Genomic DNA, 26,146 nt, shown 5'->3' with positions numbered 1-26,146 from the left:
TAAAATTTGTAGCGATATCTATACTGATGTACAGTGTTTTTTCAGTTCATATCAGAGTTAATGTTGGTCTCTATTCTCTGTTTTTTATTGTATTTCATATTTTATTTAGTCTGCCTTTGTCATAATGTGTCAAGGAGGAAAATGGGATGGAACCCAAATGCAGACCAAACAAAAGGCAGAGTTTAAATTAAACTTCAGTTTAACTTATCTGGCAAACAAACGGACTTACGGAGGGCGAGGCTGCTGAGGGTCAAAAGCAAAGTTAGAAACCGAGAGGGAAATGAAAACCAAAGAAACAGAGAACAGAGTCCATAAATCCAGCAAACATAAGCGAGGCCCAGAGAGCGAAAACCCAGTCACTGAAAAGACCTCTTCACGAAGGCGTCGTCACAGTGCGGCGTGTTTCCAGCCGTCGTGCAGGCCGATCACTTTTCAGCTGGTTCATTTTGCCTGTGATTGAATTATTCTGACCTGATGTGTGCAGGTGTGTGTGTGTGTGTGTGTGGCTTCGTAGTCTCTAGCTTCACAGAATGAAGTGAACGTGTGACACCTTCAGTGTGAACACACACCGGCTGCAGGGAGGTGCGTTCACGGTCGCTGAAACGCACAAGAAAAGTCAGATTGTTCCAGAACAAAAGATGTGTTACAACATACAAATGGGCCTGTTTGATGTACTGCAGCAATAGAAGCACACTAGTGATTTATTTTTATTTTTTATCTCATCTTTATTTAATCAGGCAGTCTCGTTTCCAAGAGAGAATAAGAAACTAGAAGACAAACAGAGACGACACAGTTACACAGTAGACAAGGAATTAATCCAAACAGGTGCAAAAATCGTAAAAAACATCCGACAAATCAAGCTTTAAATCCTCCAGAGAGGACGAAGGACTCTCATTTGAGGAGTTTGCGGTTGATTACATTTAATCATTTAATCAGCCGGTTACCTGACAGATCTGCCAGCATCAGTGCGTATGAGAGATGTCTGAGGCTGGTGAGTTACCTGATCGTGAGTGGTCCGCTGGGTTTGAGCGGGGTTGATGGGAGGTTTTCTGGAAGCTCACAGCAGAGCTTTAGACATCGTCTCACCGTCCTACATGGCAAATGTGGATTATTCTCAGATTAAGAACATTTGACTCTGACTGTGTGCTTTCTGGCTGCACGGTGGTAGTGCGCGTGCCTCACAGCAAGAAGGTTGCAGGTTCGATCCCCGGGTCAGGCGGGGCCTTTCTGTGTGAAGTTTGCATGTTCTTCCCGTGCATGCATGGGTTCTCTCCGGGTGCTAGGTGTGAGTGTGAGTGTGAATGGTTGTTTGTCCTTGCGTGTGGCCCTGCAATCGGCTGGCGACCGGTCCAGTACCCCGCCTCTCGCCCATTGTAGCTGGGATAGGCTCCAGCCCCCGCAACCCCGAAAGGGATAGGCGTAACTGCGTAGTGTTGCGTTGAGCCAACCAAAAAATAAAAAATTATAAGAATATACTGAGAAATAAAACGTGTCTTCAAAACATCATTAACATTCGGCTTCTGTACAGATTTCTGTAGAGATATCTGCACCCATGATGGCGGCTCTGTCACACTCATGGTCCTCAGAGGATGACCGATGATCACTTGACTTTACTGCAGCGCCACCATGAGGTTGACGTGTGCTTTTGAGTCAAACAACGACTGGATGGATGGCCGTGACTTTTGGAACAAGTCAAAAACAGGTTTCATGTCCCCAAAAGACTACGAGAGCTTCTGAGTAAATAATAACACACACAAAAAGACGTCAAACAAAGCAGCGCGAGCAGGCGTCAGCGGACTAGCGCCATCATCAGGTCGAAAGTGTAATTGGCCTAATTTTGTGAAGTGTTTTGTGCACCGTGCGCGCTCCCACCCAAACACATCAGATCCTGCCCAGCTTCAGTCATTCATTAGACAGTGAATGCGTGAGAGCCAACAAGTCAATTCGTGTGTGTGTGTGTGTGTGTGTGTGTGTGTGTGTGTGTGTGTGTGTGTGAGAGAGAGAGAGAGAGAGAGAGCGAGCGAGTGATGGGTGGAGGTTCGCGGAGTCTCTCAGCTCCGCAGCCACTCTCTCTGGCGGTCATGGGCAGCTGCGGCAACGGGAAGCAGGCGGCATGAGAGCGGCTTTTAATGTGCGCCACACCGCGTCCGGCTGTCCACGTGCGGACAGTCTGCGTCTGATATGAGCTCGGACTGCGAAAGTTACTACAGCAAAGAAAACGTGTTCGTGGAGGGCTTCACGTGTCCGAAGGCGGACAGTGACACCACGGCACTTTTCTGCTGCGGGTTCAGTGACCTGAAGTACTGTTGCGATGACCCCAACAGCTTCTTTCCCTACGAGTATGGATACATGTGGTGGCTGAGGTAAGACTGCGCGCATTCTCCCATCTGGGCTCGTGTCAGAGACGCACGCGGGAGGCTCAATGTCCCCGGAAACTTGCGCCGCATCCAGAGCGCATTGCGCATCACCAGGCGTGATTTCTCCCGCAGCAAACACGAGTTCCGCAAAATGGACTTTCCAGGATTCTTTTTAAAACTAAAAACACACATGCCGGGCTAGAAAATCTCTTAACCTGCTGCTGATCTCAGCGTTCAGAAACCAACCTGTTGATGGCTCTAATCAGGCGCGAGAGGGAGACCGACTAATTAGGACTTTAGATTTGGAAAACACAGCTGGCCTTCAAGAATTGATCTTGAATCAATAAGAGAGGAATTTTAATATCACCTTGCTTCTTGACGTCAGCCTGTGTGGAGTGATGCAGAATGAAATACAGAATTTTCTCCAAACAAGCAATGGAGTCATTGTTTAATCCATCTCAAACTTCAGGTTTGTGCACACACACTGTGAGGACCATCAGTGTCAGCACTGAAGCTCATTCAGTAAATGACAAAGAACTCACAGTGTAACTCACAAGTTACCAAATCACGTGCAGGAGCTCGGGTGAAGCCAGCAGACTGTGGGCAGCATGCATCACTATGTGTTATTATGTGTAAGTAGAATTCCACTGAAACGCTGCAGAGCAGACACTCATAAGGCTCGAATGCTCTCTGCTGCTCAGGTCTGAAGCACAGCAGCCACAAAAACAGATGATCCAGAGTGTCTGGAAGCACAAACACGTCAAACCAATCTGAATGAAATGAATGATGGCTGAATGAGAGCTTTTTGGGAAACTACAGTGCTGCTGGATTCAACCTGCATTGCACGCAAGCATATTTAGTAGGAATAATGTATTTTTTTTTCTGGATTAATGTACATAAACTGGGGCCATGCAGAGCAGAATGAACAGCTGAGTCTCACTAAAACTCACTGAAAAATTCTTAAACTTCACTCTTTTTTTCAGCTGTGGTGTGCCATGACAGGTAGAAGCAGACAGAGGAGAAGTGCAAGAAAAGTTCAAAATAGGTTCGACTTGAAAACATTTACACTGTGAACTTCTATTCTCTATTTATTTATTTATTTATTGAAGTATTTATTTTCAGTTTATTGTTTGCTGTAGTTCTTAGGACACTCTGTCTTTATTCTCTGTGCCTGTGCACTTTACTGTGTTTAATGTACTTCAGAAATGTCTTGTCTCACCGTGGGATAGTGGGAAACATAATTTTGAGTCCTCTGTGTGTCTGGTACATGTGAAGAAATTGACAATAAAGCCGACTTTGACTTTAAAAATAAAGAAAATGTCACGTTCCATTCAAGACCAGAGGGCAGCTTATGACAAGAAAGATCAGACTGCAGAGTCTGCAGCAGCTCTGTGAGGCTCGGCACACTGTTGGTTTGAGCTACATGCTAATGCTAGCAGGCTTACATGCTTAAAATGGTGATGATGGCATGCAAATGTTCACTGTATTCGCCACATTAAGCTGAATGTGTGAGCAACGTAGCATTTGTTAATTAGCATGACTGAACATGGAAGTTGGTTGTGCAGGTGTTTGGTCATAAACTAAAAATTTGACCTGACGATGGCACTAGATGAAGAGTCAAAGGATCACCAAGGTTTTCACAGTTCAGCCTGAGGGGACGATGAACATCTAGCAGATTTCATGGTAATCCTTCGCACACTTGTCGAGGCTCAAAACCACAGACCTCACTGTGGCGCTAAAGGAAAAGTCAGTGGGATTCATCCTTTGCTCACCATGAATGCTGCTTCATAAAGTAATGACAAATACCATCCAGTAGCTGTTGAGATATTTCACTTTGGACCAAAGTGGCAACAGAGTCTGAGTGGAGCTGGTCTGCAACGTCGCCAAAAACACTAGAGAAGAAGCAGAAAAGTAGATTTTAAAAATAAAACATGCACAAGAACTGCCGCCTTATTGAAAGAAGTGGTCCATTAAACACCAAGGAACAAAGAGCTGCATTTATTCTGAGGAAAAACACTTCAACATCGTCCCTGCGTGAAGGGTGGACAGAAGTCCCTTTGAAGGGACATTCAGTTGTTTTTCAGTCTGACTGTTATTTTCTTGATTTGGTCCATTATGACTGTCGCTCAGTGGGATCTCCAGCAGGCCCTTTCTCTAAAGGATTTGTGTTCTGGGTGTTATGAGCAGTGACGTTCTGTAGCTCGGCCGTTTCTTCGTGAACGGAGACTTTCAGGTATCATCTACTCTCCAGCCTACGCTCTGTTTTCAGGGTGACTTTCTAACGTATGTTCAGGAACTACAGATTAGCCTTTTGGCTAACTCAGCACATTTACAGCAGCCTTTATTAATGTGCACTGGCCCTGTTCAGTAAACCAACAAAGAAGTAGTGAGCAAACATGTGATCAATAGTCATTATGGACCAAAATATGAGAATAAAATCTAAGATGACACTTCCCTTCTAAAAAAAGAAAAGCAGCATCAGTTCTAATCTAGTTTTAAATGCAGCCGGGCGCGTTTGTTTGCGTCTCCTGTGTGTTGTTTCCATTGTGTGTGATCCTCCTGCTGCGTCTGGTTTCTGTTTTCCAGCCTCGGAGCTCTGGTGGGTCTCTCTGTCGCAGCCGTGGTTCTTCTCGCCTTCATTATCACTCTCTGCGTCCTCTGCTATCTGTTCATCACCACCAAACCCAGAGGTCTGGACAACGGGCTGCCACTGCGAGCGCCAGGTACTGACTGCAGATCAGCCTCTCTGCAGGAGGCGTCCGCTAGCACATCGATGAAATGCACAGGGTTATTCAGGAGTGGCTCATTAACTGCTCGTCCAAAGGTTTAGGAGGAAAGACGCCGGCAGACTGTGCGAGCTTGTTGTTTCCTCATTTAAAACTTTTGTTTATTTCATCAACTTTGGCACAAGTGTTGAATGACCACAGAGCAAATTCGGGCTACAGTCAACCGGAAAGATGTGATTTGGAAGCATGCAGGCTTTTATTCATGAGCACAACAAAGTGTTTGAGTGCAGCATCTCAGTTTTCATGCTTTGTATGTTTGAAGGCTGCTGCGCTGTGTTTGTTCAGATTCAGATTCAGTGTGAGATCAGGTGTGTCTGTTCACCTGTTCACAGTTACACCAGCAGACTGGGCCACACTGGGAATTCATCTGATGTCAGTGACGTGTAACAGGCAGTTACATGTAATCACATTATGAAAGTTTAATTCCAATCTTTTACAAATAAAATGATAAACTCATTCGTATAACACCTTTCATGCAGGAATTGCAGCTCAAAGTGCTTCATAAGAAAGAAATCACATGAACCAAGTTAACCAAACACAACAGTTTTAAAGAAGTGCAGCCGTGCATCAGCACGAACAGTTAAATGTTAAAGTGAAGTTTTTCCCTTTTGAATCTAAATGATTACAAAGTTCCAGCCAAATAAATTCTTCTTGGTCAAAGTTTAGATTTAGAATATAACGTTCTGTCTGTCTGTCTGTCTGTCTGTCTGTCTGTCTGTCTGTCTGTCTGTCTGTCTGTCTGTCTGTCCATCCAGTTGGACACTGTCAAGTCAAACTGGTTCTCTGGTTTGACTTTGCACCGCCTCCTGTCTGCCCACCATGTGCGATCAGCTTTATCACCTCGTTTCAAACGTTCTTTAGAGACGTTTCAGTAACCTGTAAGCTTTCAAAGTCAACGTCCCATCACTGCTCACAGGACTCCGCAGGTGGAAGCTGCTTGCTCTCACTGTGAACTTACCTGTGAAAAGAGAGAGCAGCGACAGGTTCTGATGAGGTGGCGTCATTTTAACCATCTGGGTCATCTGAAGTGTTATTTATGGAAAAATGTGAACTGGCTCGTTCTGCAAACCAGTTTAAGCCTGCTGCTAAGGTCGCTTTCACACCAGAGCTGTTTGGTCCGCTTTAAAAGGACCAGAGTTCGTTTCCTCGGATAGTCTGCTTCGTTTGGGCAGGTGTGAAAGCTCGTCCGAACTCTGGTGCGGACCAAACAAGCGAACTCTGGTCCGCCTGAAAACGTGGGTCTTGGTCTGCTTGCAAGTGAACGCTGGTTTGGTTCGTCTGCAGTGTGAGAGCCCACCTGACCAAACACAGGACCAAATGTACGTAGTGACGCTGTACGCAGTGCATACGCATGCTAAAACACAATGTTTCTCATCTGTATTTATAATATAGCTTGATTCTGCATCTCTGTTTACAGCTCATTAGTCCTTACGTGAATGTTTACTGTTGCTATGGCAACAAGTGACCGCTGACATTAGCAGTTGCTAGCTAGCTAGCTTCCTTAAACTCTGAGCTCATATGTTATCACACGTTAGATCGTCAAAGTTAGAAAAATAACAGAATCAGTCCCTGACGAGCTACGATAGCGTTATAGGAACAGTTGCGTTCACTGTTGTTTTTCCGGGCCAGGAGGGAGGGATTTCCCCTCCTACTTTGTCCAATCGACGAGCGCCCCTTTCAACCACGTGATGCTGCTCAGAAAGTTCAGTGCGCTTTAGAAATCACAGCGTGAAAGCAGAACCGAAACAAGAGATAAATGCAACAATGTTGCGAATTTCAGCTCCCCAATCGAACCGAGTCCACCTGGTCAGGTGTGAAAACGACCTGAGACGTGCAGAAAGACTTAGTCCTGTTTAGTGATCACCAAATGTGGGGTATGTTTAAGTGTGAAATTATGACCCAAACAGTTTGTTAGAAACGTCTGTTGTTGAGTTCTCGTGCGCTCTCAGTGACGGATGAATGGATGAATTACTGCTCATGTTTGCTTTTACCTTTAAATGAAATGTTAGCTAATTAAGCTAAACTGCCATCTTGTTTAAAACATGTATGTGGTCCAATTTCCTGCCTTTCAGGCTCAACATCAAGTCCACAACGACCGGGGCCAAGCCACACCGTCCCCGCTGGCCCTCAAGGCCTCAGGAAACACTTCCTGAGGGGCAAGCTGGACTGTGACAACCAGCCCCCGGACCCCGATCGCCTTTTCCAGCGTTGCTTCACGGCCACCGTGACGTCTATCAATGTGGAGGGTCCCGCATAGACCGGGGGACTGTTTGAGCAGCTGCTTTAATGTCGCGGCCGCCTCCCTGCCACCACTGCGCTGTAGGTTTTCTCATCATGAGAGAGCAGCTTGGGCTAAACATGAATATCTTTGTGTGAGAAGAAAACAAATAAATCCTGAGAAAAACTCTGTTTAAGGATTCAGCCGCTTTACGTTTCTTAGCTTTAGTTCGGATCTGTCGTCACGTGTGTTTGTGTAATGTGTCTGTTGGACGCCATCGAAGCAGCACTGCAGGGCTTTTGCTCCTGAACTCACAGAACTGAACTGTCCTTTCTAATCTCCGTTGTTTTGCCTGTTGCATCGGTGCAACAAAGCGTGATGATTTGGAGCTTGGAGGGAAGCTGACAAAACAAAACAACACAGTTACAGCTGTGATCGTGCTCAATCTTCATGCCGTTATCTCAGCAGAAGAATGATGTTTGCTGACTGCAAAATCAGGAGAATTGAATGCAGATTTGAAATACGAGGTTTTAATTGGCTTTCGATAGACGAGACGAGCCGAGTTATTAGAAATGCATTAGAGCTCATTCCCCGAAGTCCACAGGTTGTTTTCACCGCTCGGCCGTGCATTTTATGTTTCTTTAAAAGATTCAAAAATGTTTTTCTTAAAATGAGCCCCCCTGAGAAATAATCTCCAAACGTTCCCTGCATGATGATCAGCTGCTCACTGCGACGTGTTTTGTTGAACAGCAGCAGCGTCTCAGTGTGAGGGCGCCGCCTTTCCCCACATGCTCTGTTTGATAGATGTGTGCCTGCTCTGCTGTCTCCTTATTTAAGCAGCAGCTGCCTTTTACAAAGCAGCAGAGGTCAGTGACGACGCCTGAATAATACATTTTTTTAGGTGTTGTTTGAAAAAAAAAAATCTGAACAGTATGTTTATGCACCCCCCGCCTACAGAGATCAGTTTACTCAGCATGAAATCTTATTTTGGAGCACGAGCCTTCAAATTTTTTCACTTTGGATTACAACCAAATCGCATGGACACGACCCCATTTAAAAGCAAACACACTGAATACATGTGTGTGAGCAGTATGAGAGCAGGCACTCTGTGGATATACTCGTTTTAACGACCGTATGCACGTCCTGTTGTCTTTGTTTGTGTCTGTATTTCCTGAATGTCATCATCAGAGGAGCTGACTTGTAGCATAAAGTGACGTAAAGAAGAAAAAAGAGTTTCCTGTATTTACAGAAGGAGCCAGTAGCCAATGAAATGCACACTGACAGCTTTGTACGATTTGTTTCCCAGTTTGTTTATGTCGCACTGTTGTTGAAAATGAGGGACACGTCGTCTGCTGCGTTCATGGATTCTGTGTTCAATGTGAAAGTTGTGTTATCTGGATGCATCTCAGACCCGGCTGGAACAGTTGTTTTGTGTTTCGCTGTAAATTGTCATGTTGTGCAACGACTGCTCAGATCACTGTGAGAATATTCACGTCCCTTTATTAATACGTGTGTGAGATCATGAGGGACCTCGTTAGCAAGATATTTGGCAGCTCAAGTGCCTCTTACTGATAAATGTGTATTTTCCAGAGTTATTAAACTTATGACCTACACATGCTTGTGTGCCATCTCTTGCTTTGGCTGTTGTTGCTGTTTGTGAACACACCACGTCGTGTTCCGACGCTCACACCTCCACACAACCCAACTGAAACACACCAAAGCTGCAGCCGATCATCAGATCAATAAACATCCAACAATCAAACCTGCTCTTATAGTTCAGTACATTCCCTCATTTGTTAGCGCACTTTCAGGTCCTCACATTTGAAACTCAGGTGCATTGAAATCTGGCTGAATGTCTGAGAATGTCTGCATTCTCTTCAAAAGTGCCCGTCACATTTGGACAGCCACCTGCCACCTCATCCCATTTCAGTCCCAAATTGTCCAAACATGCATTCACTCCCAGCTGTTGTCCCTTTCATTGACTGCATGGCTGCCAGCTCCTCCGTCATTTTAAAGTCTGTAGTTATCCCACGTAAGAGGAGGAGTAGCTGGGCAGCGTCACGTACATCGCAGCTCTCATCCAAAGCCAGGGGCAAAGAGTCAAAGTGGGCCGCTCTGTTCTTCAGCTGAAGCTCCAGATGTCCCTCGATGTCCTCAACCTACCTACCTACCTAGTTCATGCTACCGGTAACTGGTAACGGTCAAGATAAAAATAAGTTTGGTACGTCAGTTAGCGAGCATTAGCTTAGAACTAACATTAGTTCGCTAGTGCTAGCTGCAAACTAATATTATGGAGTCAAACTGATGTTATCTAGCCTCTAATGCTAGCGGTTATCGGTAAAGGTAACGTCAACAAACGGGAGGATGCGGTTACCGTCAAGTCGCGGTGAAGCTGCGGACGGTCTGGAAAAAACATTGAGAAACTGAGTCAGTTGCACTTCAGCCTGACAACGAAGTAACTCAGGCAAATATTGAAATAAAACAACTGGGCCAGTTAGCTAAGTAGTTAATGCTACCGGTAACCTAACGGTCGAGGTAAAATTACGTTCAGTACGGTTAGCTAGCATTAGCTAACTAGTTAATTAGCTACCGCTAGCTAAGCAGTAGTGTTAAGCAGAGGGAAAGCCTGGTGATGTTCTTATTCTCCTTGTTTAACATTCAGGACACGTCAGAGGAGACATGGCTGATGTCCTGAGGTGACAGATGAAAGTCAGAGGACGGTCTCAGTGATCTCACAGATGTCTGAGTATCTAGTCTAACTGTTGTTTTCTAGTTAGCTAACGCTACTGGTTACCCAGGGGGTAACGTAAAATGGCCAGCTCTGGTGTAGATCGTAACTCCTCCATCACACTTCTCAGCTCCATCAGCAATCACATACCTGAGCTGTTTTTGTCACACCTGGATGTCCAGACCGCCAGCGCTCATGCAGCTCTCAAACGCTGCTGATGGTAAACAGAGGGGTGGCTGTCTGGACCTAGATAATTGCCCCCTCTGGTTGTGTAAAATTGAATCTGCGCTCTAAGGGGGATCCAACAGAGCTGGAGTCATTTTCCTGCCAGATACTGCCTGTCTGTGCAGATACTGCCTGTCTGTCCAGATACTGCCTGTCTGTCCTGATACTGCCTGTCTGTCCAGATACTGCCTGTCTGTCCAGATACTGCCTGTCTGTCTCTCTGCGTGATTTCAGTTGCCATGGAAGCTGCTAGGAGTAGTTTGAGTTATTTGATCTCATCTACTCGTGTCACCATTTTTTTTTGTTGCTGTGAAATTTTTTCAAGAGACTAGCTGGCCAGCAGGCCATGGAGGAGCTTTGAGGGTGGATGAGGGTGGATGCCTTCACTCTTGTTAGCGAAATGGCTGATCCTCCTGGTTAAGGTGCCATCTCCGCTCTCCATCCTGTGGTAGCAGAGAGGGCAGAGAGGTTGTTTTTACTCTGTCTGACTCATTGATCTTTCTCTGACTGAGGTTTGTGCAGGTTGGAGTCTGTGAGTCTGACCGTGCTTCGCCGTGATGAATCCATGCTCCTGAAGCAGCAGACGGATTTCTAATCGCACCTTTTTCTCTCCGTCCCTTCTGTCAGACTCATCTTGGATTTATAATATGATACTCACTTCATGAAATACTTCATGAATAAAGTATCTATCTATCTATCTATCTATCTATCTATCTATCTATCTATCTATCTATCTATCTATCTATCTATCTATCTATCTATCGTATATACTCTGCTGTATGAGCCTCGTTCATGATCTAAGTGGCAACTGTGGAAGAGTGAGAGGATCATACAGACACAATGCTGTCTGAAGCAGTCCTCTAATATTTCTATGATCATTCATTCAGTAGCATCTGTGCTGATGAAAATACAGACCAGACCACCTCTGTAATTAAAGAGGGTTCAGGCCGTCCTCCCTCCTCAAGACCAACAAATCACTGACTGACAGCCCCCATTAACAGCTGATTCTGATGCTTAAAAAACAACCAAACTATTAAAAATGCTTGACGAATCTGAAATGTGGGCATCAATTCAGATACGTGGAACCAGAGGAATCTTCTTTCTGTTTTGTGAATTACTCTTTGGACTTATGGACAAACGACCACAATTCAGATGCAAAACCCCCAGTGACACATCGCTGTGGGCAATAACAGCAACAGATCCTGACGTTTGGGATTCCTCACATGTAGATGGAGATGGATTCAGGTGACAGTGGAAAGGGGACTGATGAAGATGAGTTGAGAAGACTGTGGAGTTGTGTCAACTCAGAACTCATCCTCACACAGGTATGTTCATTTACCCAAGAGGCCTTTTGTCGGGTCAAATAAATGTAATCTTCCTCCTTCATTCTCTGAATGCAGGCAAAACTTTGCTTTTGGCCTGGAGTGCACGACACTAAAAGTAACTGTGGCACAGGTATGCTATTACAACTCACCTGTCTGCTTCTGAAAACATCTGCTTGCTCCATTTCTGCATCGCTGAATCCCCCAGTGCTCAGAAAATTCCGACCAGATGCCGAAAGAAAGTCTGTAATTACTCTGAATTATTTGGATTTTTCATATTTTATGCATTCAGCTGATAAATATGCTAAAATAAATATTTTCCATCATTAAAGCCGAAAACTTTCTGTTTAATTATGTTGATGACATTCAAGGTTTTCACATCCAAATATAGTGAATCTGAAATCGTGTCACATCTCAGTCTCACTTCAGATGTCGTCTGGAAGTGTTCCAGGTGTGGAGCATCTTCGGATGGCCTGTTCTCCAGCAGCCAGTTTTACAGCGTAGCTGCCACTAATTGAGTCATGCTGGTGGCATGCGTGGCGCTGGGAATGTCAGTGTCAGTCAGTCAGTTTGGTCCAGGCTCAGTTTGGTCTGACTGCTATGAAAGCCCTTCAGAATGAATTGTAATCACTTTACTGATCCCTTCTACTTTCCCTCTAGCGCCATCATCAGGTCAAAAATTTAATTTGTCTATTTCATTGTCTTAAGATGAAACCCCTAAAACTAAAGGCATTTCCATCAACCTCATCTGTGTGTTACTTAGTATTATTACAGGGACTGTGCTGTTCTGCTTATATTGCTGTCTCACACACACACACACACACACACACACACACACACACACACACACACACACACACTTCATTAACATTAGCTTTCTTCTATGTGCCCCTCCACTGCCTTGCCCGGTCACTCTGGAGGGCATCCAGTCCAGACTCCTGAAACACACAAACTCAAAACAGAAACAGCCCTTTGTCGCTCCAGTGGGTGTGAGCCCCAGTCTGGAACACTACTGCATAAAAGAGGGTGTAGTCACTGAACAGGTTGCTCCTGTCCTGTACCATTTTAAATCCCTGGCACTGCTCCCACGAGCCATGCCTATGTTCCTCCCCTGCAGCTACTGCATCCACTGAAGTGGATTTGAGGCACTCTTTTGGGTCAGGTCTGTCCAGGGGCTGACCTGGTCTACAAAGTTCTGAATAAGCCACTGACAGTAGACCACCAACCCCATGAACTACCTGACCTCTGTTTGGACTGACGCCTTCTTCACAACGTGTTCACGCGCACACACACACACACACACACACACACACACACACACACACACATTCATATTATTATATTATGAAATAATCACAGCTGACTGTGAAACGGTGGAGAAGAAGCTAAAAAGTCACCAGATTACACAAAGTCATAAAAACATGTTTTCTTTTTAATATGAGCATAATTCTGTTCTCCCAGTGACTCTTAAATGAACTTCAAACAGTAGTATTTTATTATATTTGTACAATTTGCAACAAAACTAAATAAATAATAATCCAGTTGAAATACAGACAGTGAAAACCCCCAGCAAATATGTACAATGTCAATGAAAGCTGTGAAGAAGTACATGTACATGTATAGTTTTTTCTATTACACTGCTGCCTCCTCGTCCCACCTCAGCTTCACCCAGACTCTGTCCCCTTTTCCCCTGAATGTGGTCTAGCCCCTGTAACTGCCAAAGATGGCAGCAAGAAGCGAATCCAAGTCCAGGTTCAAAAGGTCCAGTCAGAGTCCTCCTGGTGGCTTCAAAGGTGTTTCCTTCATTTTTGTTGTGTTCTAACACAATGTAAAGATTAAGAGGCCGAGCAGCAGATGGATCATAACAAGTCTGACACAGCAGGCGGCACTGGCAGCAGTTGTGGTCGTCGGGGCGGCAGTTGTGGTTGTCGGAGGGGTAGTTGTTGTTGGGGGGGCAGTTGTGGTTGTTGGGGCGTGGGTTGTGGTCGTCGGGGCAGCAGTTGTGGTCGTTGGGGTGGGGGTTGTAGTTGTAGGGGAGGGGGTTGTAGTCGTTGGGGCGGCAGTTGTAGTTGTTGGGGCAGCAGTTGTTGTTGTCGGTGCTGGGGTTGTGGTTGTTGGGGCGGCAGTTGTGGTCGTTGGGGCGGCGGTTGTTGTCGTTGGGCTGGCGGTTGTTGTCGTCGGGGCAACAGTTGTTGTTGTTGGGGCGGCGGTAGTTGTCATCAGGGCAGTAGTTGTGGTTGTCGGGGTGCCAGTTGTGGTTGTCGGGGCGGCAGTTGTGGTCGTCGTGGCGGCAGTTGTAGTCATCGAGGCGGGGGTTGTTGTCGGGGCAGCAGTAGTGGTCGTCGTGGCAGCAGTAGTTGTCGTCGGGGCAGCAGTTGTGGTTGTCAGGGTGGCAGTTGTGGTTGTCGGGGTGGCAGTTGTGGTTGTCAGGGTGGGGGTTGTGGTCGTCGGGGCGGTGGTTGTTGTCGTTGGGTCGGCAGTTGTTGTCGTCGGGTCGGCGGTTGTTGTCATTGAGGCGGCAATTGTGGTCGTCGGGGCAGCGGTAGTTGTCGTCAGGGCGGGGGTTGTTGTTGTCGGGGCGGCAGTTGTGGTTGTGGGGGCGGCAGTAGGGGTCGTCGTGGCGGCAGAAGTTGTCGTCGGGGAGGTAGTTGTGGTTGTTGGGGTGGCAGTTGTGGTTGTCGGGTCGGCAGTTGTTGTCGTCGAGGCAGGGGTTGTTGTTGTCAGGGCGGCGGTTGTGGTCGTGGGGGTGGCAGTAGTGGTCGTCATGGCGGCAGAAGTTGTTGTCGGGGAAGCAGTTGTGGTTGTCTGGACGGTAATTGTGGTTGTCGGGCTGGCAGTTGTGGTTGTTGGGGCGGCAGTTGTTGTCGTCGGGGCGGGGGTTGTTGTTGTCAGGGCAGCGGTTGTGGTCGTGGGGGCGGCAGTAGTTGTTGTCGGGGAAGCAGTTGTGGTTGTCGGGGTGGCAGTTGTGGTCGTCGGGGCGGCAGTTGTGGTCGTCGGGGTGGTGGTTGTTGTCGTTGGGGCTGGGGTTGTGGTCATTGGGGTGGGGGTTGTAGTTGTAGGGGAGGGGGTTGTAGTCGTCGGGGCGGCAGTTGTAGTTGTCGGGGTGGGAGTTGTAGTTGTCGGGGAGGGGGTTGTAGTCGTCGGGGCGGCAGTTGTAGTTGTCGGGGTGGGGGTTGTGGTCGTCGGGGCGGGGGTTGTTGTTGTCGGGGCGGCGGTTGTTGTCGTGGGAGCGGCAGTAGTTGTCGTCGGGGAAGCAGTTGTGGTCGTCGGGGCGGGAGTTGTGGTCGTCGGGGTGGCGGTTGTTGTCGTCTGGGCTGGGGTTGTGGTCATTGGGGTGGGGGTTGTAGTTGTAGGGGAGGGGGTTGTAGTCGTCGGGGCGGCAGTTGTAGTTGTCGGGGTGGGAGTTGTAGTTGTCGGGGAGGGGGTTGTAGTCGTCGGGGTGGCAGTTGTAGTTGTCGGGGTGGGGGTTGTGGTCGTCGGGGCAGCAGTTGTAGTTGTCGGGGTGGGGGTTGTGGTTGTCGGGGCGGCAGTTGTAGTTGTCGGGGTGGGGGTTGTGGTCGTCGGGGTGCGGGTTGTAGTTGCTGTGAGAGTATTACACAAACTTGTGTCACAGCAGGATGATCCACTGACGTTGCCAACACTTTGTAGGAAGGGTAGGCTGCCCAGGGCGGCAGCAGCTGTACACAGGTTTGTAGAAGCACAGCCAAAGGCTGAGGAAGTGGTGGAGCCACTCGTCACTGCAGATGAAGAATCATGGTTTTACAATCACAATTCCAATTAGTCATTTGGCAGACGCTTTTATCCAAAGCAACGTACATATGAATTCACACACCAATGGTACTTTTGGCACTTTTGGGGTTCAGTATCTTGCCCAAGGATACTTCGGCATGTGGACTGATGAGGCCAGGGATCGAATCACTGACCTCCTCAGCCTCAGCAGCCCCGTTTTACTAGACAAACTCTATTGCTGTTAGTTCGAAAATTTCCCTTGATTGAAATAAGGAAGACCACAAAGTAAAAATGCTCTATTTTGAATGAAGGTCGTCCATCACAAAACTTACTAAGTAAAAGTAAGAGTAACTTACTAAGTTACTTACTTAAGTAAAAGTTCATAAGTTCTAGTGTCAGAATGTGAGATGATCGTCTCACAAAATCTTAATCTGTAAAGTAACTGGTCCCTTTAAATGTGGTGCAGTGAAATGCAGAGGATTCAAAGTATAAAGTAAAAGTACATGAGTTGATTTTGCAGATCTCACATGTAGTAATTTGTGTACTTTGAGGTAGTAAATCAGGACTCACCACTTGCTTTAAAGCAGCGGTTCTCCTCCCCCTTACACTGTAATGCAGTGTTGCACTGAGGGGTGCTGCAAGAATTACACTGTAGGCTGTTTGGTGTCTGAGTCCCAGGGACTGAAACAGAAAAACACATCATTTATTAGAGGAAGAGAGAACATTAAAGTGTTAGAAAAGTAAACAGAACATGTCATCATATCTGAAAATAATTTACTGATCCTTCTGTACGTACAAGATAATGTTTCTCCATTGCAGTTATCTGTGTTGCAGCACTTAGCAGATGCAACTGCACCTGAACCCCCCAAGTTGACTGAATATGTGTGCGCTCCTGCAGATGGACACAGGGAGGACAGTGCACACGCCTTGTAGATTTGCTGTGCTGATGTTCCAGATGTAGTGGCTGTTAAATCAAAGTGCAGATTGTTAATGTTGGCAGAAAGAACACAGAACTTCACAGCACTCATACTTGACTGAAAATAGAGGACATGATGAAATGACTACCTTGAATGGCAGCTGTTACACACATCGTCTCTGAAGAACATGGAGTCAGTGCTGTGCTCGAACACTGTTCATTTACGCATGTTTGACACTGAAGTGCTCCAGCTGTAGAGAGAAAAACAGTCAGTGAATGATGATCACATCTGAAATGTCAAATCACATGTCTGAAGTGTTTCTTCTTCTTCTTCTTCTTCTTCTTGTGCACAAAACTGATTTCTAAAATTGGTTTTGTTAAAATGACAAACTTCTTAAAAGTTTTAAATTAGACTCTTTAGCACCTGCAGAAACCCTCATGTCAGAATAAGTGGAGTTACCTGTGCTGGAGAGTGCCAAGATGAGGGTGAGAGAAAGGATCATCTTCATCATGAACAGGTAAATGCTGCAGACTAGTTTTCCTGGATGGTGATACTCCAGCCGCTCAGCACCGCTGTCCTTTATATACTGTGCAGGTGTGGAATAAATGTACAACAGATGCATGCGTAAAAACTCAGAGATTGGGTGTGTTCCCATTTTAACAGTCTGACTATCTATTCAGACATTCATCTTCTCTTTTGTCCGAATCATCACGTCAGCACACCTTCCCACACCCTCTTTTTATTTCAGTGATGTTTTCTAGTGCAGGAATGTCAACCAAAATAAAGAGCACAATATAAATACTTTTAATTTCCATATTGAAGTCAGTATGATTTCTTTTTGGGTGTCTTTGATACTCTTTACCTTCTTTCAGAAAAAATTTAAAAGATGTTTTTTTTCTTGTGACTCATCATCCTGATTGGCAGCATGGAGTCCAGACTCTGTTGTTGGCTGATGATTCTGCTAAGACTGAGGTCGATGAAATGATGAATCTGCCAGTGGAGGGGTGCACATAACGCAGCACCAACAAGGCAATGATGAAAGCAACGAAATAAGTCACATGCCCGAGAGAGTGAATGTAGGATAGGATGAAAAATAAACTACAGGCCTAAGTATACAAAAGAATCAATTCCTCACTGAACTCCTGCTTCATGATTTAATTTCATAACCCTAATGAAGGCTGATATGTTGTGTTTTTTAAATTGAATTTAGAATACAATAAACCAACGATGTTAATCAGGAAAAGTGTTAAAAGTGTATAAAAATGATCAGATCTTGTGTGGTACTGACCAGTGTCACGCTTGACTTTTGATCATTTTTAGAAAGTAGCAGGAATGAAAAGCAGGTAGATTGTCATTCATTGTTTGTTGTTTTATTCCCTTGATACACATTCAGTGATCATGTCATCATGTTCAACGTTGTCCAGTCAGGTCAGTCGGGAGGCTGACCAGGTCTGCAAAGTTGAGAACAAACCACTTAAAGTAGCCCACCAGCCCCAAGAACTGTCTCACCTCCTTTTTGAATTAGGCCTTGTGTCAGTGTTGCACCACTTTCCGGTCGGACCATCATGCCTGGGTGAGTTTCCACATGATGTTAAATGAGGTTTGTGCGCCCTGGCATGGGGTGAACAGGCACCACTGGCACCACTGGACCACCCAACTGACCTCCATCAGAGGACACTCACTATCAAAGTGTCCAAGCTGCCTGCACCTCCGACACTCCTGCCCAGACACCTGAGGAGCCCCTTGTGGGTTCCGAGCAGTACCTGTAGCAGCCAGAACCTGGAGAGGAGAGGAAACAGATGAAGGTCAGAGTGGGGAAAGGGGGGGGGGGTGAACTGGGGAAACAGACTAATACATTGACAGGGTAAGGGTCTGCTGGAGTTATGTGGGTAGCTCCTCCAGCACCTGGCTTCTGGAGTGGACAGGAAGGTGATCGTCAGCAAGCGTGATGGCAGCCTCCACATTCCCCTGGCTCGCCGCTGCATCCCTCAGCTGCCTGCCATAGGAAAAGGGATGGTCGGCAGGTCCCAGCTCGGTGTTCCAAACTGGTGGAAACTCCCCCTGAATGAGGTTTAAGACCAAGCACTGTTCACCAACAAGAGAAGCAGGTGCATGGCCCAGTCTGCAGTCGGCCCATTGCATGTTGCCACCTTCGTGTCTGAGGATCATCCATCATGGTCATCTTACGTAGGGTGAGATCAGAGAGTGAGGGAGGTGGAGGGATGGATGACACTGCCCCCCCAACTAGGACAACAGCTGTTCCAGCACTCACATCTGCCTCTCCATGTGGGCATGGAGCGCCAACAAATGCTGCTGAGTCACAGCCATCTGCTTACAATGCATCACCGCTATTTCCCTGAGCATCTGTGCCAGGGTGGCCACTGGCTTGGCTGGATGCACCTCTGACATTGTTGGATCACTGGCCACCAGGTGAACTGGGACGGTGTTACTCAGGATTCTCCTGAGCGCGAACAGTCAGACATAGTTCAGTTGCCCTATCTGTTGCTTATAGTGTTCACACACATGCATGCTTCCATACATAAACCTTCTTCGCATTCTCCGGAGGGCATCCAGTCCAGAGAGGAGGACAGCCAACATAAAGTTTCAGCTTATCTGTGGTTTGCAGAAATGTCAGTGTTCAGTCTGGCAATTGGGTTGAGATGCCTCATCACTCATTTTCCCACAGGAAGTCAGGTACACCACTCTTGAGTCACTCCCTTATTTAGGTATGTGATGTCGATGCTGAAACAATATATTGTGCAGCCCTACTCTGGACCTGGACCTGACACCAATATCTGGGCCATGTGGTGACCCAGCAGCAGCAGCAGCAGCAGCAGCAGCAGCAGCAGCAGCAGCAGCAGCAGCAGCACTGTTCACAGCTACAGTTGTGTTGTTCAGGTGGAAACAAATCCCCTTCAGGCTCTGGTCATTGCTGGACTATAATGAGAGTTGCACAGAGGTTTCCAGAGACTGGATCCCAAGTCTGTCAGGTTCTGGCCCCTGTCTGACTTGCTCATGGTTTGAACCAGTCTACTGATAGGAGCAGTCTGGATGCCACACAGGGATGATGAAACATTTCTGATGAGAGGGGGTGAATGAAGAAAAAGCACAAGAATTGAGTTTCAGCAGCAGGAGAGGTGAATACGAGAACTGGACATTTTGAGTGCAATCAATGGATCAGGTGTGAGAAAACAAGTGTAGTGTCGTGTTTCATATATCATTTGTTACCTGGGTTCAGACACCTGCTGCGTTTGGCTGTTGCTGACAGGTGACAGGCTGCTGTTGGTTGCAGGTGGACTTAGATTTCAGTGGTAGGGCTTTTCTGTCAGCGTCTCCTGCAAATGCTGATTATGAAATGTTTTTATTGCATATTTGGACATTTTTAACACATAAAATGTTTCATTTTCATGTGTAAAGTGTGTGGCAGTCAGTTCTGCTTATTTCACACCAAATTACACCTCAGGGCACTGTCGCCAAGTGCTTGCTCATGGGGGAATTGTTGGTTTCTTTGTAGATAAAAGAGCTTGGTCTGTACCAGCTCTATATGGAAAGTGTCCTGAGACAACTTCTGTTGTGATTTGGCGCTATACAAATAAAACTGAAAATTGAAAAAAAAAACAACAACAAAAAAAACAACAAAAAAACAACTATGCTACGATGGTCCAGTTTTGAATTTGGCAACGATATACTGAGGTGGAGATGTGAACCTTTCAGGTGATCTGTCCTATAATTCTACAGAATATGCAGAAAATGTGTAGAAAATTAAGATGCATAAAAGTTTGGTATTTCAGTAACATTGTGTGGGTTTAAAATGCAAATAAAGCCTTTCAGAACAGTGTAAGAGAAGAGTGTAACAGTTTTCCCACCATCTGTGAATGTGTCTGAGGGTTAAAGTCAGCCATGCCCTCAGTGGGAGGCACTGCTGTTTGCATCCTGACTGTCTGAGTGCTGTGTGAAATCACTGACCTTGTTTTTACTTTACTTTGCCATCAACAAGCTGAAGGAAAAGGTCACTGTTGTTCCCAGTTCCCTCTCCAGTTATTAGGTATTTCCCACAAAATGTTTTCACCAATCTGGCTTTGACATTGTTCCTGTGTTATTCAGCATATGTTGGTCTGACCTTGTACACATTATTCAGTACCAGCCTGTATGCACCATCACCGCCTGTCCTTGTGTCAGGCTGTTGCTTCTACACTGACAAGCATACTCTTCCTAAATTACATCTTTATTAGTCATGATATTGAAATAAGGCTCTCAATATTTTTATAGGATTTTGGGTGTGGTTTAGGCTCAGCTGCAGGGCAGCCATAGGGCAGTGGTTCTCAGGAGCAGTGCCAGGGTTTTTAAACTGGCACAGGTGTTACCTGTTGAGTGACTGCATTTTCTTGTATGCAGAAGCATGCCAGACCTGGGCTCCACCACATATTGGAATGTCTATTGGAATGGCTGTCCTCCTTCCTGAGACATTTAGATGTTGTGTATTTCAAGAGACTGAACTAGAAGCCCAGAGAATGAGCAGAAGGTTTATGTTATGGAAGCCCAATGGTGAGGGGTGGATGGTGAGGCAGGCATCGATCCCTTTATGGAGGGGCTCCCAGCTGGAACCTCCAAATAATTTCTGTGCCATCGACCTGTGAGTCTGAAGGCTGCCATCATGTTCGCTGAAGATCACCTTGACATCCATCCCAGAGGCCAGGCGCTGGAGGAGCCACCCTCAGAACCCCGGCCCCTGACAGGGAGTCCCATACCCCATCAATGCATCAGTCTGGTTCCCCAGTCCCCCCCCCCCCTTCTCCACTCTAACCATTGTCTGTATCTTCTCCTCTCCAGCTGCTGCAGGTGCCTCAGGTGTCTGTGTTGGAGGTATTGGAGGTGCAAGCAGCTTGGGCACTTTGATAGTGAGTGTCCCCTGGTGGAGGTCAGTCGGGTGGTCCAGTGGTGCCGGCCCACCAACAAACAGGAGTGACATAGATTATTTTGCTGTTTTCCCACATGCCCGGGCGCATAAACCTCATTCAAGTTCAAAAAGGAGCTGGTGGGCTACTATCAGTGGTTTGTTCACAACTTTGCTGACCTGGTCCGCCCTCTGACTGACCTGACTGAACAACTTCCAACACAATGACACCATCACTTAGTGTGCATCAAAGAAATTCTTATCTTGTATTTCTTTCATCAGGGATTCACTGATGCATGAAATAAAACACCAAACAAATTCTGAATGAAAATCTAACTGCTGCACATTGTAAAACGGATCAAAAGTCCCCAAAATCAAGAGTGACATGGTCCACACAAGATATGATCATTTTTTAAACCACTTTTTACACTTTTCCTGCTCAAATTAATTGGTTTATTGACAACATTCATGAGAATGATCCAGGGGGTAGATGTAGATGTAGATGTTGCACAACAGGTATATTTCTGTGTATATCCATCCATTTTCTATACCCTGACTATCCCTTTCGCTGTCAGCGGGGGAGAGGCGGGGTACACCCTGGACCAGTCGCCAGGGTGCTGCAGGGCAACATATATAGACAAACAACCATTCATGCTCACACTCACACGTAAGGACAATTTTAGAGTCACCAATTAACCTGATGAGCATGTTTTTGGTCTGTGGGAGGAAGCCGGAGAGCCCGGAGAGAACCCACGCATGCACGGGAAGAACATGTAAACTTCACACAAAGGCCCCGCCCGGGGATCTGGCGACCTTCTTGCTGTGAGGCACGCGCACTACCTGCTGCCCTACCGTGCAGCCCTAAACACACACACACACACACACACACACACACACACACACACACACACACACACACACACACACACACACATCAGATTGTGTTAGCATATTTGCACATATTCTCTGAGATATTTCTTATGTCGTAAATGTTCTGAGTCTGATTCTGGCGGCTCCTTTGTTTGCTTTGGCCTGGTGTCCATTTCTCACACCATCCTGCGTTCACATGCTCAGCCATTGTTTCCTTACTGTCATCATCTCATCACATCACCTGCCTTTGTCTTTGCTGCTGTGTGCGTCCATCGAACTGGAAGAACTTGTGTCACAGTTTAATATAGTCCCAGGTACATTCCTTTATTGTGATGAGGACTCTTTGCATCTTTGCAATTGCACCCAATTAAAGGCAGGTTAGTCTTTGAAATGCTGGCATTCACCTGCGCAGCCTGGGCGTAATTGTACTCCATTACACGCTGTTTGCATTGGTTGAAAGTCTCAAAAACTTAATATCACTTGTCAGACACGTAGCTGGAATTTAACTGTTGAATTCTGCCGCCTTAGATAAATAAGCTGTTGTTGCTATTTGGCATCATTGTGTCTCATAGGACTTTGTCCATCAATAAAGTTCTCTTCACTGGAACCTCTGGACTATTTTTGATTTAGTCAATCACTTCAGTGGTGGGCTGTGATTCCAAGGAGATGAGGAAGGCCACTGTCAGCCCTCCTCTTTCTGTCAGTGTTTAGAAATAAGACCAAGAAAACAAGAAAAATGAATCACCTGAACAAAGCATCAGAGGGAAGACACCCAAAAAGAAATCATCCTGACTTCAGAGCAGCAGTGAAAAATATATTGTGCTCTTTATTTTGGTTGACATTCCTGCACTTGAAAACATCACTGAAACTAAAAGAGGGTGTGGGAAGGTGTGCTGACGTGATGATTCGGACAAAAGAGAAGATGAATGTCTGAATAGTCAGACTGTTAAAATGGGAACACACCCAATCTCTGTTTACGCATGCATCTGTTGTACATTTATTCCACACCTGCACAGTATATAAAGGACAGCGGTGCTGAGCGGCTGTAGTATCACCATCCAGGAAAACTAGTCTGCAGCATTTACCTGTTCATGATGAAGATGATCCTTTCTCTCACCCTCATCTTGGCACTCTCCAGCACAGGTAACTACACTTATTCTGACATGAGGGTTTCTGCAGGTGCTAAAGATTCTAATTTAAAACTTTTAAGAAGTTTGTCATTTTAACAAAACCAATTTTAGAAATCAGTTTTTTGCACAAGAAGAAGAAGAAGAAGAAGAAGAAGTTTTCAGCCTTTCCAGACCACCGAGACACTTCAGACATTTGATTTGACATTTCAGATGTGATCATCATTCACTGACTGTTTTTCTCTCTACAGCTGGAGCACTTCAGTGTCAAACATGCGTAAATGAACAGTGTTCGAGCACAGCACTGACTCCATGTTCTTCAGAGACGATGTGTGTAACAGCTGCCATTCAAGGTAGTCATTTCATCATGTCCTCTATTTTCAGTCAAGTATGAGTGCTGTGAAGTTCTGTGTTCTTTCTGCCAACATTAACAATCTGCACTTTGATTTAACAGCCACTACATCTGGAACATCAGCACAGCAAATCTACAAGGCGTGTGCACTGTCCTCCCTGTGTCCATCTGCAGGAGCGCACACATATTCAGTCAACTTGGGGGCTTCAGGTGCAGTTGCATCTGCTAAGTGCTGCAACACAGATGACTGCAATGGAGAAACATTATCTTGTACGTACAGAAGGATCAGTAAATTATTTTCAGATATGATGACATGTTCTGTTTACTTTTCTAACACTTTAATGTTCTCTCTTCCTCTAATAAATGATGTGTTTTTCTGTTTCAGTCCCTGGGACTCAGACACCAAACAGCCTACAGTGTAATTCTTGCAGCACCCCTCAGTGCAACACTGCATTACAGTGTAAGGGGGAGGAGAACCGCTGCTTTAAAGCAAGTGGTGAGTCCTGATTTACTACCTCAAAGTACACAAATTACTACATGTGAGATCTGCAAAATCAACTCATGTACTTTTACTTTATACTTTGAATCCTCTGCATTTCACTGCACCACATTTAGGGACCAGCTAATTTACAGATTAAGATTTTGTGAGACGATCATCTCACATTCTGACACTAGAACTTATGAACTTTTACTTAAGTAAGTAACTTAGTAAGTTACTCTTACTTTTACTTAGTAAGTTTTGTGATGGACGACCTTCATTCAAAATAGAGCATTTTTACTTTGTAGTCTTCCTTATTTCAATCAAGGGAAATTTTCGAACTAACAGCAATAGAGTTTGTCTAGTAAAACGGGGCTGCTGAGGCTGAGGAGGTCAGTGATTCGATCCTTGGCCTCATCAGTCCACATGCCGAAGTATCCTTGGGCAAGATACTGAACCCCAAAAGTGCCAAAAGTACCATTGGTGTGTGAATTCATATGTACGTTGCTTTGGATAAAAGCGTCTGCCAAATGACTAATTGGAATTGTGATTGTAAAACCATGATTCTTCATCTGCAGTGACGAGTGGCTCCACCACTTCCTCAGCCTTTGGCTGTGCTTCTACAAACCTGTGTACAGCTGCTGCCGCCCTGGGCAGCCTACCCTTCCTACAAAGTGTTGGCAACGTCAGTGGATCATCCTGCTGTGACACAAGTTTGTGTAATACTCTCACAGCAACTACAACCCCCACCCCAACGACCACAACCCCCACCCCGACAACTACAACTGCCGCCCCAACAACTACAACCCCCACCCCGACAACTACAACCCCCTCCCCTACAACTACAACCCCCACCCCAACGACCACAACTGCTGCCCCGACGACCACAACCCCCTCCCCTACAACTACAACCCCCACCCCAACAACCACAACTGCCCCCCCAACAACAACTACCCCTCCGACAACCACAACTGGCGCCTCAGCAACAACTGCTGCCAGTGCCGCCTGCTGTGTCAGACTTGTTATGATCCATCTGCTGCTCGGCCTCTTAATCTTTACATTGTGTTAGAACACAACAAAAATGAAGGAAACACCTTTGAAGCCACCAGGAGGACTCTGACTGGACCTTTTGAACCTGGACTTGGATTCGCTTCTTGCTGCCATCTTTGGCAGTTACAGGGGCTAGACCACGTTCAGGGGAAAAGGGGACGGAGTCTGGGTGAAGCTGAGGTGGGACGAGGAGGCAGCAGTGTAACAGACACGTGCTCTATATCTACATTTTCACAGCTTTAATTTACTCAGTACATATTCACGTGGGGATTTTCCGTGTCCATGTATTTCAGTGTCCAATATTCTGGATTGAATATTGTAATATTATTTATTTAGTTTTGTTGCAAATTGTACAAATGTAACTCTCCATGATCAATTATACTGTCTGAAATGAATTTCTGTGGACTATGTGGGAGAAGAAGAACTATACCAGTCCAGAGGCACCAGTAGCCTCAAACATCTGTCCAAGGCATACCTGAAGTGAACTGATAGCTTTTCGTGAACCGTTTGGAATACCTGCATGGTTTTAGTCTCTTTTGAAACGTAACACTCGGAACTTATATCCCCTGCAGTCAAACGCACTGTAAGTGCTGCTGGCTTTGAAATATGGAAGTTTGTACACACTGAAGTTTTTTTTTTCTGTCTGAACATTTATGACTTTGTCTGGAGTCTCAAGCTCAATAAATGAAATGATACCACAGAAATCGAATATTTTCATGTTTTCTCTAATCTTTTATGTAGATGTCATCCAAACAAAGACAATTTAATATATAAATATATATTTAATATATTTATTGACATACTTATCTATATTTATATTCATGAAATGTAAGTTTTGGCCATCTATATTAATATTTAAGATATTTATACCTATCTTTTGGCTATATAGCATTATATACGTCATTTACTCTATTTATGTTAGTCTTCATTGGCCCCAATTTATAAGCTACTGGACTCAATGTACAGACCAGGAGACAAGAGTGAAAGACATAAAAAACCAAATTTATCCATCCATCCATTTTCTATGCCGCTTATCCCTTTCGGGGTCGGGGGGGCTGGAGCCTATCTCAGCTGTCAACGGGCGGGAGGCGGG

At 45.7% G+C, this 26,146-nt stretch overlaps 1 protein-coding gene across 1 annotated transcript; it reads left to right on the top strand.

The window, feature by feature from the left end:
• The first annotated feature begins 1,996 nt into the window (after positions 1-1,996).
• On the top strand, positions 1,997-8,973 carry LOC139330515 (protein shisa-like-2A). The gene is made up of 3 exons (XM_070961456.1): positions 1,997-2,363; positions 4,944-5,080; positions 7,216-8,973. The coding sequence occupies exons 1-3, from the start codon at positions 2,182-2,184 to the stop codon at positions 7,398-7,400; spliced, it is 504 nt and encodes a 167-aa protein (XP_070817557.1). The 5' UTR covers positions 1,997-2,181; the 3' UTR covers positions 7,401-8,973.
• Positions 8,974-26,146: the final 17,173 nt, after the last annotated feature.

The sequence above is a fragment of the Chaetodon trifascialis genome, chromosome 4 (genome assembly GCF_039877785.1).
Source record: "Chaetodon trifascialis isolate fChaTrf1 chromosome 4, fChaTrf1.hap1, whole genome shotgun sequence".
In the NCBI taxonomy this organism is placed as follows: Eukaryota; Metazoa; Chordata; class Actinopteri; order Chaetodontiformes; family Chaetodontidae; genus Chaetodon; species Chaetodon trifascialis.
Note: the sequence above shows the minus strand (reverse complement) of the source record. Positions and strands in the feature narration are given on the sequence as shown.

Coding starts and splice junctions, on each gene's coding strand:
- LOC139330515 (XM_070961456.1), top strand. CDS start 2,182: ATGAGCTCGGACTGCGAAAGTTACTACAGCAAAGAAAACGTGTTCGTG. Junction 2,364..4,943: donor GGATACATGTGGTGGCTGAG/GTAAGACTGCGC, acceptor TCTGTTTTCCAG/CCTCGGAGCTCTGGTGGGTC. Junction 5,081..7,215: donor GCTGCCACTGCGAGCGCCAG/GTACTGACTGCA, acceptor CCTGCCTTTCAG/GCTCAACATCAAGTCCACAA.